The 13,217-nt window shown below is 45.7% G+C and overlaps 1 protein-coding gene across 3 annotated transcripts in view; it reads right to left on the bottom strand.

Moving 5' to 3' along the window:
* LOC147897615 (uncharacterized) overlaps window positions 1-12,987 on the bottom strand; it is a 110,487-nt gene extending 97,500 nt beyond the window's left edge. For all 3 annotated transcript variants that reach the window (XM_087380237.1, XM_087380239.1, XM_087380238.1), the window contains exon 1: window positions 12,810-12,987. In XM_087380237.1, the coding sequence (XP_087236363.1) occupies window positions 12,810-12,812 (3 nt within the window). In that variant the 5' untranslated portion in view covers window positions 12,813-12,987. The remainder of the gene's footprint in view (window positions 1-12,809) is intronic.
* Window positions 12,988-13,217: the final 230 nt, after the last annotated feature.

Raw genomic sequence — 13,217 nt, 5'->3', positions numbered from 1 at the left:
TACTGCCATTGCATCATCTGTAGTGATTGGAGAGTTGATAGAAGCAAGTTGAGTCATGAGACTCCGCATGTGATTGACATGGGCAGCCAAGGGAGTGCCACTAGCCATCTTCAATTCAAAGAAGGCAATCTTAAGTGACAATTTTGAGATGTGAGAGCTAGCACCAAAAAGAATATCAAGCTTTTGCCAAGCTTCAGAAGGAGACTCCAAATCAGAAATGTGATGAATATAGTCATCTTTTAAGCCAAGAGCAATATAGGCTTTCTCCTCTCTAGCAAGATCTCGTGCCGGGCGTGTAGGAGCTGAGGATTCTCCAGCATTAGAGGCTGTTGAAGAAGAAGTTGAAGTAGGTTTGACAAGCCCCCAGAGGTTTTCCCTCATCAATGCAAACTTAACTTTCATCTGCCATGTAAAAGCCTTTACCATTAAACTTATCAATATTCAAGAAGGTAGCCATGAGAGGGTCTAACCCAAAATGGGCAGTGTCTACTCTCTTACAAGGCTAGAAAAAGCTGAAAGGCTTCAAAATACAAGCATTTGGTGTAGCAAAGACTTGTAACCAAATTCCATAATAAAAATTATAATGGAAATAATGCTTCAACTTGCATGCTTCATAGAGGTGGCTAAATGAAAGTATTCCAAGCAAATCCAGGTATAGCAACCTAAAGGAAAGTTGTAGCCACAATTGTACTGATGCTATTCAACACTTTAAAGTATCAGAAATGCCAAAGTAGCATCTAATGTAGCACCAAATTCACAACATTGTCAAAACTGTCCAAAACAGAGGCCTAATCTTGGAGGGCTTGTATCTCACTCTTCAAGGCAAAGAAAAGAGGGCTTTATAGGTAGAAATAAAGCTGGTATACCAGAGAAGAGCCACTGAAGAGGAAAGGTGAAATGCCACGTCACGTCGCCATAGCCAGGAGCTTGATTGTCGACTGGTTTTTTCGCGTTTCTCCCTCCCTGGTGGACCATTTCACTCCAAATCTGGACAGGGACTAGCTCATGATGTTGTGCAAGCGTGGCTCAGAGGAATTTCGAAATGGTTGCTCCAGCGAGTTGTATTGCACGAAATGGCATCAGGAAGAAGGCGGCTGTTGCGCGGGTCTGTGGGCACCATTCCCTAATTCCTCTGACGTGGAAGGTCGCCCATACGAAGGGTCTCTCCAGCCAGGACTCCTCTGGGAATGGTTGCTTGTAGGTAGAGAACAAGCTCACACAAAATTTTGGAAGGAAAGAGGAAAATGGCATAAGAAGAAGATGGTGATGATGATGATGACATGGCATAAATGGGCTCAAGGAGGATCACAGTGCTTTGATACCATGTTGAAGAAGTGAAAGGAAGGCATAAAGCTGAACACAAAACAAGAGAATGCTCTTAAAGAAGAAGGGTGAGGTCCATATGTAGGCACCTCTACAAGAGCCAGCAAGCTCCACAATCATCTCCTCAATCAGCTCCTAGAATCTCTCAATCATCCTATGTGGCATCTACCACCACCTAACAGTGCTTATGGGCACCTAATTGTGCCTCTAGCACACACACATAGAACCCAAGGTGTGCCTGGGGCATACACCTTGAGATATCCCATCACTATGCCAAGATGAGTAAATGTGACTTCTTTATAAAGGAGATCATTTACTTAGGACACAAGATTTCTTCTGAAGCTATTAGCATTGATCTGGATCGTATCCACAAGGTTTTGGAATGGCCTATCCCTCAAACTGTGAAACAACTTCATTCTTTCCTAGGGTTCACGGTTTTTCTACGGAAGTCTGTGCGTGATTGTTCGAATATCACGACACCCCTGACGAACATATTGAAAGGTCGCGGACGCAGGTCTACGTAGCCGATCTCTTGAAATGATGCATTGAATAAGGCTTTTGAAACCTTGAAGTTCACTATCAAGGAAGTACCCATTCTTGCATTACCCGATCCTACCCAGCCTTATGTTTTAGAGGCCGGTGCGAGTGATTTTGCGATTGGGGCAGCTTTATTCCAAGAGGGCAGACCTGTAACTTTTGAGAGTAAGAAGCTAGACGACACCCAATATCGTTGGCCCACACTAGAAAAAGAACTCTATGCAGTTGTGTATGCTCTAAAGGTTTGGAGACACTACTCATATGGTTCGAAGTTTCTTGTATTGAAGATCATTAGTCAATCAAGTATGTGTGACGGGTCTGAATTGAGGGGAAGGACGGCTAGACAGAGCTAATGCAAGATTTTGATTTTGAAATATGTTATCGAAAGGGTTCGATGAATAGTGTGGCGGATGCCTTCAGTCGAGTCAAGTTTGTAAATGCTATGTCATTTACGAAAATCTCCTCAAACCTATTTCAACCCTTGGGAGGGCTTTGCGCAACTAATAGTCATTTCAGTTCTAATTGGCAGAAAGTCCAGGATGGGAGCTCCATGGTTGACCAGGACTCAGGGATTGTGCCGCCTGCGGTACAGGCCGCAGGAGGTCAATGGGTGATTAGGAACGGCTTGCTATTCCGGAATGGAAAGATATGTGTGCCAAATGTTTCAATCTTCGATCCAAGATTCTCTCGGAGTGTCGTCATGCTCCTAGTGCTGGACATCCACGTATACATCGGACTCTGTCTCTTGTGAAACATACCTTTTATTGGCCTAAGATGCGTGCATTTATTGAAAACTATGAGGTAGGTTGCCGGGTTTGTCAAGTTACTAAGGCAGAACGCCTTAGAAGCGTGGGGTTATTACAGCCGGTGCAAATCCCGGGTAATAAATGGGAAAGTATTTCCATGGATTTTATTACCGTTTTGCCTAGAACGCGCAAGGGTCATGACTCCATTTGGGTCATAGTGCACCGTCTGACAAAAACGGCTAGATTCTTACCTACTCGAAATTGTTCAGCTGGCTCACGAGTTTGTGGACCAATTGATTAAGTTGAATGGTTTGTTGTCTAACATAGTCAGTGACAAGGACTCGAAGTTTACAAGTAACTTCTGGACACTTGTTTTTGAGAAGTTAGAAACTGCTCTAAGTATGAGTTCATTAAATCATGCACAATCTGATGGCAGTACAGAGAAGGTCAACTAATTAGTTGAAGATATGCTTCGGGCATATGTTTCTAAAGACAATCTTCATGGGAAGATTATCTCCCTATGATAGAATTTGCTTATAACAGTGCAAAGCATTCGAGTACTGGTTACAGTCCGTTTATGCTTATGTACGGGTTTCAACCTAAGTCACCAGTTATGGTTGGGTTAAAGGGAATCACAAATGATGCTGCAAAGACATTCTTTCAAGACAGGCAAGAAATGTTGCAGTTTGCCAAGGAGTCTATTAGAAGTGCCCAAGTTTGTGATGCTGCAAAGACATTCTTTCAAGACATGCAAGAAATGTTGCAGTTTGCCAAGGAGTCTATTAGAAGTGCCCAAGATCGGGACAGATTTTATGCTAATAGACATCGTTCACCTAGAGAGTTCTCGGAAGGAGCGATGGTATATTTGTGTATTCCCAAGGAATCCAAGAGCCTAAGTACAGGTTTGGTTCCAAAGTTTTCCCCCAGATACTGTGGTCCTTTCAAGATTATTAAAAGAATTGGGCCAGTTGCATATAAACTACAATTGCCTCCTGATGTTAAAGTACATCCAATGTTTCATGTCAGAAGACTGAAAGAGTTACTGGGTGTGGATGATCAACTTGTCTCTCCTCAAGAAATAATAGAAGTTACAGATTTGACTTTTATTCCACACGAACCTGAGAGTATTCTTGAATTTCGTGAAAGACAGATTCGTAATCGAACTATCATGGAATACAAGATCAAGTGGAAGGATCGTGTTGAGGAGGATGCAACATGGGAGACATTACAGAACCTCCAGAGGACATTCCCGGGTTTTTTAGCGAACTCAGGAGTGAGTTCTTAGAGGAGGGGAAGTATGTCATGTGCACGGATTGGTATCTGACGTGTGTTGGGTACACAAGACTAGCTCAGGTAGCCTGGGAGGCTTAGGGCTAGGCAGGCTTGATTCTCGGGTTGAGTGGCAAGGGTACGAACCAGTTAGAGGTCTTCGCTATTTTTGGCGCATTGGGCCCGAGTCTATATAAGGGGCCTAGAGGTTCAATTCTCAGGAAGCCGATGGGAGCAAGTCTCGTTCCCAGGTGCTAGGTCTAATCCTAGATTGAGTCACGGATGTGCGCCTGCATCATAGCGTAGCCCAAGGCCCAGCAGGAGAACCCAGGCTTCACGGTGCCACCTGGTGGTATGGGACACCAGGCTGGTTAGGATCTGGTTGGGAGTTCGTGCCAGTAGCTCAGCTCATGGCTTAGAGGTTACATCTCCTAATTCAGGATCACATCCCATAGATGTCATGGTTGGGTGCTGAGCAGCCTGCTCAGTTTCCTCACGTTTGGTGTGTTCTTGTGTTTGCTTGTAGATCAGAGGTTTTAGGAGTGCTAGGGACGTGTCAAGAGGGCTGTTGCCCAGCCATCATATGCAAGTAGGGGTGAGCCCCTTATATGGGGGCAGAGGCAGCCTGGTCGGCCCTGTGTCAAGGAGCAGTAGGGCTGCTGCCAGGCCCTCTTATAGGCCTGTGGGCAGTCCTAGAGGTGGGTCAGCCCATCAGACCTGGTCAGCCCACTTACAGCAGTGGGGTCGGCCCCCTATGTGCAGCAGGTCAGTGCCCTAGCAGGCTGACCGATTGGGGGGGCCCGGGCGCTTTATATGTGCCTCCCCCCTCCCCTCATTTCTCATCTTCTAGAGCAACAGATCATCATCTCTTGGAGGGCCTGGCAGAGGAGTAGAGCCAGCCCTGTTGTGCACCTGAGGAGCAAGGTAGTCGAGCAGTTCATCCACTCCCTAGTGCTCCCTTCAATTAGTTGTTAAGCTGTGTGTTCCGAGCTCTCGAGCAGCCCATTGTTTCTGAGGTTTTCCCCCAGTTGTAGCGGGGTTTTCTCCAGAGATCACTTGCAGTTCTCCTGTGCCTCTCTCCTTTCTCTCCTTCTCAGTGTGTGTGAGGCGTGCTATCTCTATCTCTCTTCCGGGCATTTCCGCTGCACTTCTCACACAGTTCACATTTGATGGATACCCGGTTGAGATTGTCTGGTCTTACACATACCTAGGGGTTCTCTTCTCTGGTCCTATTTTCACGATGAGACCAGCTATGCAGGCCCATCTTAGCAGAGGATACGCTTCTCTAGCCAGATTGAAGAGATAGTGCTTTCACTCACACTTTCAGGATCCTAGGACCAAGGCTCTCTTGTTTGACTTCTTGGTCCGACTAGCTGGGATGAATGGCAGCCCTAGTTGGGTGCCAAATCTTTCAGATGCAGAGTGGGCTCGGGTGGAGCGTCTCCAAGTCCTCATGTTGTCACGCATGATTCGCCATAAGCCGCTGGTTCCTCATCAAATTATTCAGGCCGACTTTGGATCACCCTCGCTACAACTTGATGCAGCATTCCAGGTCATCGCGTATCTATCATCGAGTCAGGGGGTATGGAGACTGCACCTTAAAACGACACAAATTTCCATGGCTGGCATTGTCCTCCTCTATTTCTTTAGCTGCTGAGGGTGACCAGAGATGCTGGATGCACACACATGCAAGTGGTTCAAGAGATTTGGGCTCCACATGGATAGACTTCCCCCCTTCCAGTACAACAGTGATGCACCGTTCCTCCCACTCAGGCACCACGAGGTTAGCCAAGCCATATGCGAGGACCTCCTGTAACTACACACATTCAGAACCTGGTTCGAACCGCAGGAACTCCTGGTGAAGCTTAGCTTCTAAGATCACTGCCTATGTATCTCTGACAAGGGTTTAATTGATCCTCCTGGATATACCCGGGTCCACCTCCCCCATTCATTGAGGATCTCTATTGGACAGTGTCAGGTTTCTTCACACCGGCTTCACATTGAGAGTGGGCGAGCCTAGGGAGTACCTAGGGAACGACGCATATGCACTCTATGTGAGCTACTGGAGATTGAGTCAGAGGAGCATTTCATCTTCAAGTGTCCAGTATACTACGAGATCCAGGGTCACTTTTATTGCCTCTTCAGAGACAGTTGCGAGTTACTTTCCTGCCATAGTTGCCAAATGTTCACAAACATGTTTCGATTCACAAATTTCCCCAAGTGCCTGTTTTACCAAAAATTATATGCCTACTATATAGGTACACATTCTTGGGACCTAAAATGCATGATTTCATGCAGTAATGGTACCCAGAACACTAAGGAACATAGAGGAAAACATTTCAGCAATGTAATATGTTCATACACTCAGAATTGAGCCCAGGAAGGCATTTTCCAACAAAGCGTGATGGCAACAGCTCCTTCGACTGTTTTGATAAAAAATAGGGCAAAATTTTAACCTTAGGGCCTTTTGCCCCAAAAACCATTGCTAAAAAAACGCGCTTTTTATTTCCAAACGTTTGGCAACGTTTGAAAACATTTCAAAAAATCAAAAATGTGTTTCATTGCAACTATGTTTCCCAATTTCTCGCCTTCTTAGACTAGAGATTTTTTAGCATCTTCATCCATGAGGCAGCTAGACATCGAGAGCGCCTACTCAAATCACAAAGACTGGGATGAGATGCACTGGCGAACTCCTCTCAGAGCTTGATCACAGAGTTTTTTCAGCCAGACCGCAGAAGTTATCATCCCATGGACCTCAACACGGACGGGCCTCGAATCCAGAGACACATCGTACCCGATAGAAGATGGACATGCAAATTACACTTGGAGACATTCCTTCCATGTTCAGGGTAAGGGTACAACCTATTGGGGTCACCGTAGCCCTGGTCCGACGTAGAGCTTATGCAAGGAGACCACGTGTGTGGTGCCCGTAGATAGCCGACAGCAGTCTATCTCTTACTTTATGCTACCACTATCCCATCAGACACTAAGTCCCTCATGATCTTGCATTGGATTCTCCTATGTATTTTGATGATCTATGATGATAGTGGCGATGATGAGGGCCACACTCACATGGACGTTATGCTTTGGCTTTGTGTTGAGGTTCTTATGCCTATGTAGCATGTGGTATGGGTGTTGATGCTCACTAGTAGCTCCACCCTTTCAGCTTGTTTGTATCTAGTTTCTCACAATCTCATAGACCCATCAATAAACTTTCATTCTTTCTTTCTTCTCTCTCTCCTAATTTAGGTAATCTAAATAACTAGAGTTGGTCTATGCACTCCTTCTGAGCTGAACTACGCGCTCCATAAGCTGTTGTATTAGATGGAGTTTTTATTGTCACATAGACCTTTTGGTCTCCCATGAACGTTAATAGACTCTCTCTCTCTCTCTCTCTCTCTCTCTCTCTCTGGATTATGGCTATTGCATTATAGGCCGACGTAGGCTACCATGGCTGGCCATATCTTCATTCATGGCTTGGGTAGGTGAGGGCATACATGCAAATGGTTTGAGAGTTTGGTTCCACGTAAATGCAGGTGGTTTGAGAGTTTCGGGCTCTCATAGACAGAGAGGATCTCTTACAGGTACACATTCAGGACATAGTTGGCAACCAATGAGCTACCTGTGAAGCTCAGTTTCTATAGGGACCACTGCTTGCGGATTTCAAAGAAGGGCTTCATTGATCCACCAGGATATACACGGTTCCATCTCCCCAACTCCTTGAGGATATAGATCGGGCACAGTTCTATGTCTCTTTCACACCGACTTTGCATTGAGGGTGGATGCGCTGAGGGCATACCCGGAGAGGATCACATCTGCACTTTAAGTGATCAACAGGAGATTGAGTTGGAGGAGCACTTTGCTTTCGGATACCTGGTATACTATGAGATCTGAGGTTGCTATCACTGTCTCTTTAGCAATGGTTTCAAAACCCTATCTAGTTTGTCCTACCCAAATTAGACATGTTTGGCGAATTTCATTCATGAGGCCATCCCAACACAAGGAGCATTTGCTCAGGACACATAGGCGAGATCAAAGTGCACAGCCAGATTCCACTCAATGCATGATCACTGAGTTTCTTCATGTCAGACAGCATGGACCGGTAGGACCAAGGGAGACGGCAGATCCAGGGACCAGAGCAAGAGACACGGCAAACTCACCAGTGAGTTGAGGCACAGATCAAACTTCAGAACCTTTCCTCCATGCTCACCAAATCGGAGGCACACCCGATAGGGGTGACAGTGACACTTATCCGATGTAGCATTAGGAAAAAAGGGAGCTCATTTTGGGGCCTTTTAGGGTTTAGAAAAATAGGCTCTCGACCAATCAGAAGAGGGCCAACGTAACTTCAAAAGATGATGTTTTGTGCAGTATTTGATGATTCTGACATCGCCAGCGCGTCCGGAGCGGGCCAAAACCCTCAAATCGACCCTAGAGACACCGAAAACCGACGTCCGAAGGCCCTAAAAATGGCAGAAATGCCCGGAATGGGTGACTTGTACAAAAACGCGATTTGGCCAACTAGAATTGTCTAGCTGGCCAAATCGCGTTTTTGTGCAAATCGTCTAGCTGGCCAAATCGCGTTTTTGTGCAAATCGTCTAGCTGGCCAAATCGCGTTTTTGTGCAAATCACCCATTCCAGGCATTTCTGCCATTTTTAGGGCCTCCGGACGTCGGTTTTCGGTGTCTCTAGGGTCAATTTGGGGGTTTTGGCCCGCTCCGAACGCGCTGGCGATGTCAGAATCATCAAATACTGCACAGAAAATCAAGATGTGAAGCCTGAGTACTAGACTGACATTTTTGCAGTAAGTATCTGTATTTTATGGCATTTTTCATATTTTGAGTGCAACAAAATTAGGTAAATAGTGAATTTCTTAGAGGGCCCCAAAATGAGTTCCCTTCTTTCCTAATGGGTCGAAGCTAGGAGACCACAGTGGACCACACATACCAAGCGTTGCTAGCACTTTATTCCCATACACAACCGGGCTCCTCTTAAGCTTGACCCCTCTCCCAACTTTTGGATGATAATCAGCACTGCCACATTGCAACTTTCATCCTCTACATTGGCTCAGAGATTTCTTCTTCTATGTTAGTGTTTCTATGATTATGGCCAAGTTGTATTCGTCTTGGATGTTGATGCCCGCTTTGAGGCTCCACACTTTCAGTCCCATAGACCCTTCGGTCTTTTGAGAACTTTTAACTCTCTCTCTCTCTCTCCGTGGCAGATTTCATTGTTTATTTGGGCACGGATTTGGACCTCTCTCTCGGATTATGGAGTATGAGGATCAGTATTGCTTAGCGTTGTTCATCAGGGAGATCACAAGATACAGAGAGAGATTCCTCAAAGAGCACTGTCGCATCCCTGCCAGAGACCTGGTTATTCATGAGGAGCAGGACGAGGCGCAGGACCATGAGCACAGAGATAGCCCATCTTGCCAGAGAGCACCGATGGTTCCACCCCGAGGATGTACATATGACATGATCCGGCAGCACCGCAGGATGATCTTACACAGAGGCCGTACCCGTCGCTTTATTTCTAGACGACGGAGAATGATGGCAAATTTTCGGAGGAGATTGCTCCATGGAGACTTGGCACCGCCAGCAGCCCACTTGACACTTGCCTAGATCTTCACACTCATGGCAGGAGGCATGGTCGATGGCCATGACTTCCATCATTTCTTTGGATCACAGACCCCTTAGGAAAGACGATATTCCTCATATTTCATATTTTACATTTTGTATCTAGGCATTTTTGGTACTCTATTTCATTTCATTTTGTATCTAGGATTTTTGTAGCCATTTTTGGCATCTTAGCTGTATTACGATGAGGCCACCTAGTTGGCGCATCGTTGATGATGTATTTTCCTTTCGGATGATTTTGTGTCCCATAGGCCATGTATGGCCTTCCGTGGACCTTTAATAAAATTTCTTTCTTTCTTTCTTTCTCTCTCTCTCTCTCTCTTTGGGCGCGCCCCTTGCCACCACGGGAGACAGCCCGACGGACACGAATACATGAGCTCTTTGCATTACATCAGAGGACCATCAGGGAGCCGGGTTATATAGAGCCTCCACATGTACTTGAGCTCTGGTTCTTAGCAATTGATTGCTCCTTTTTTTCCCCTACTATATTTTGTACTAGCTTTTTGCTTTTTTAGCACTTAGTACTCAGCAAGGGCCTTAGTGAGCCCTTTGCTTCAGCCCAAAGTGGCTTGTATGGGTTACATATATCTTGTATCTTGTCTCATAGACCCGCGAGGTCTCCTGAAGACATTAATACACCTCTCTCTCTCTCTCTCTCTCTCTCTCTCTCTCTCTCCGTACCTCCGTCATCCATACCACAACCACAACACAAGCGTCATATGTACCTCCATATCACAGCCCGCCACCCATCGCCCGTACAGCTCTCTCGAGTCTCTCTCACCCGCAGCACCACGCTGTACATTCACCGTACAGCCCGTTGTACAGCTTCATACAGCCCGTCGTACATTCTCCGTACAGCCCCATACTTTCCCTCAGCAAGCTCCTAGGGTCTCCAACCCCAAGTTGGGCTAAACCCCCAGCCCAACTCGGGGGTTAGGTTCAGCTAGGGAGTTCTAAAGAAATAGCCAATATAGAATGGCCTACCCTCTCCTCCAAATCCCCCTCAACTTCATCAACCTCAACTATCAGGACTCGGTACTCTAGAGTTGCAGCCACGACACCCTCTCCATATGCACGCAATTACCAACAAGAAGGGTCCAAACGACCTACCATTGGACAACATGAACAGATTTATTATTTGCAGCAAGCAGTAAGAGAGTTAAGGCTTGAGCTGGCAGAAGCCTCCTTCTCAACTAGTCTCTACAATCAAAGATATGGTTCATACTGAAGTACAATCAATCAAGAAAGAAGTGATATCTAAGACTGATATCTAAGAAGAGATAAAAGAACACGAAGCCAGACATGATCATGCATTGAAGATTAGAGTGGGGGGACCTCCCTGAAGGATAGTTCAAAGATGATGACTCTTTCAATGAGACTTTAGGACATGTCAAAGCAGCCATGCCTAATATTGGATGGAAGGTTGATGATGATGATGATGATGATGATGATGACGACAGAGCAACTAATATCCGGCACTCCAAAGGACATGCTATTCTTACACGTAAGTCGCGAGATTTACGGATCAAGCTTCTTCGACGATCTTACAAGTTGAAAGGGACCAAGATATGGATAGCTGAGGAACTTGCACAAGCTCAATTGAAGAATAAGGCAACGGAATTAGCTAAAGAATTGAAACTGGACAGTTTATCGTGAAGGCATAGCACTAATCAAAGAGTTTATATCCAAACCAAAAGACTCTCAGTCTCAAACTGATGTACGGCTGATTACTCTTTCAGACTATTATGTAGGTACTCCAAATAATTGGGGTTGCTTTTGCACTCCCTGGGAGCTGCCATGTGCCCTCTCTAAAGCAGTTGTACTAGATGGTTTTTTGCTGTCCCATAGACCTGTTGGTCTCCCATGGACATTAATAGACTTTCTTTCGTCTTTCTTTCTTTTTCTCTCCCTCTGGATTATGGCTCTTGCATTATAGGCCGACGTAGGCTACAATGGCTGGCCCTATCTTCATCCATGCCTTTGGCAGCTGAGGCATTCGGAGGTGTTGGTATCCCCATACATGTAGATGGTTTGAGATTTTGGGGCTCCACATAGACAGATTACCCCCTTTCAATATCGTATTGAGGCCCCCTCCGTCCCGCTGAGGTGAATCAGGTTATCCGAGAGGATCTCTTAGAGCTACATCAATTCAGGACCTTGTTGGCACCTAGTGAGCTTCCTGTGAAGCTCAATTTCTCTAGAGACTCCTACTTGCACCTAGAAGGGATTCATGTGATCCACAAGGATATACACAGATCCATCTCCCCCACTCCTTGAGGATATCGATCGTTCAAAGTTTCATGCCTCATCACACAGAGTGGACAGGCTGACGGCATACCCAGACAAGTCGCATCCGCACTAAAGTGATTAGTAGGAGATTGAGTGAGAGAAGCACTTTGTTTGAGATGCTCGATTTACTATGTTTCAGATGCTCGATATCAGTAGGAGATTTGAGTGAGAGAAGCACTTTGTTTCAGATGCTCGATATACTATGAAATCTGAGGTCACTATCACTGTCTCTTCAGGGATGGTTTCGGATGCCTATCTAGTTTGTCCTCCCCATATCAGAAATATGAGGCCACCCAACATAGAAGAGCATTTGCTCAGGACACATAGGCAAGATCATGGTGTACAGCCAGACTCCACTTGATGCATGATCACTGAGTTTTCCAGTCAGACAGCATGGACCAGTAGGCCCAAGGGAAATGGTGGATCCGTGCCAATGATCGTCAAACTGCGCTAAAGTCTCCAATTAAGTCGCCACTTGCCGTTCCCAGTTCAAAAGCCTCGGAAACTGCTTCTACAACTTATTTCAATAGGATACTGAAGGCTTTGATCGTGTCGGAATTTATACGTTCCGATTGAGATCGAAAGTAGCGCATTGCGTCGCAAATGTAAAAGCTTGCGGATCGACCACAGAGAACAATCACATGTTTTGGACATCAAGTTTTCGGAAAAGTAGAGTCTTGAATTCATGGCATGCTTTAAATTGGGCACGGTGGGATAAATATCACGGTTGGTGAAAATCGAATATCATAGACAAGGTCAAAGCGGAAATTTGCATTGATTCAGCTAAGTTTACAAAGGTGCGACCCCAATCAAAGTACAATCGAGCGAAGAAAGGCGAAATTCCTGGAGAGACTTGCATATGGAGGCGTGCAAATGGAGGTTGGTCTCCATATGCAAGTCTCTCCAGGGAAAGATCAATGGGAGGGAAGAAACGGAGCGGAAAAAGAGCAAGCAATGCATCGAAAGGAAGAGCGAGCGAAGCAATGCAGGGAGGAAGGGACTCACCATTGCGGAGGAGGAAGCGGAAGAGATGAGATTGCAGAGAAAGGAGAGGTGCTAGGGCAGGGGAGAGCAGGGGAGCTTGAGCCCCGCCATAGCTGCCTCTCTTTTGAGCTTCTTCTTCTTCTTGCCCATGAAATGCAACATGAAGAAGATGATCAAAGTGAAAAAACAGGCCGTCCACAAAAACCAATCAATTTCATAAAAAACATAAACCCAACAAAAAATTCACGAAAATTTTATAATCATACAAGTGAGTACAAGCTGTACTCGTGAGCACTGCCTTCCTGCCTTCAATTGGTTCTGTCAAAGAAAAACAATTGTCAAGATGAATGAATGATAAATTTGCAGGAAGCCCACGTGTAGGAAAGTTCGAATGATTTCCAAACTCCGTGAGAGAGAGAGAGAGAGAGA

The sequence above is a fragment of the Dipteris shenzhenensis genome, chromosome 10 (genome assembly GCF_047967505.1).
Source record: "Dipteris shenzhenensis isolate YYH24624 ecotype China chromosome 10, Dip_SZ_1.0, whole genome shotgun sequence".
Classification (NCBI taxonomy): domain Eukaryota; kingdom Viridiplantae; phylum Streptophyta; class Polypodiopsida; order Gleicheniales; family Dipteridaceae; genus Dipteris; species Dipteris shenzhenensis.
Note: the sequence above shows the minus strand (reverse complement) of the source record. Positions and strands in the feature narration are given on the sequence as shown.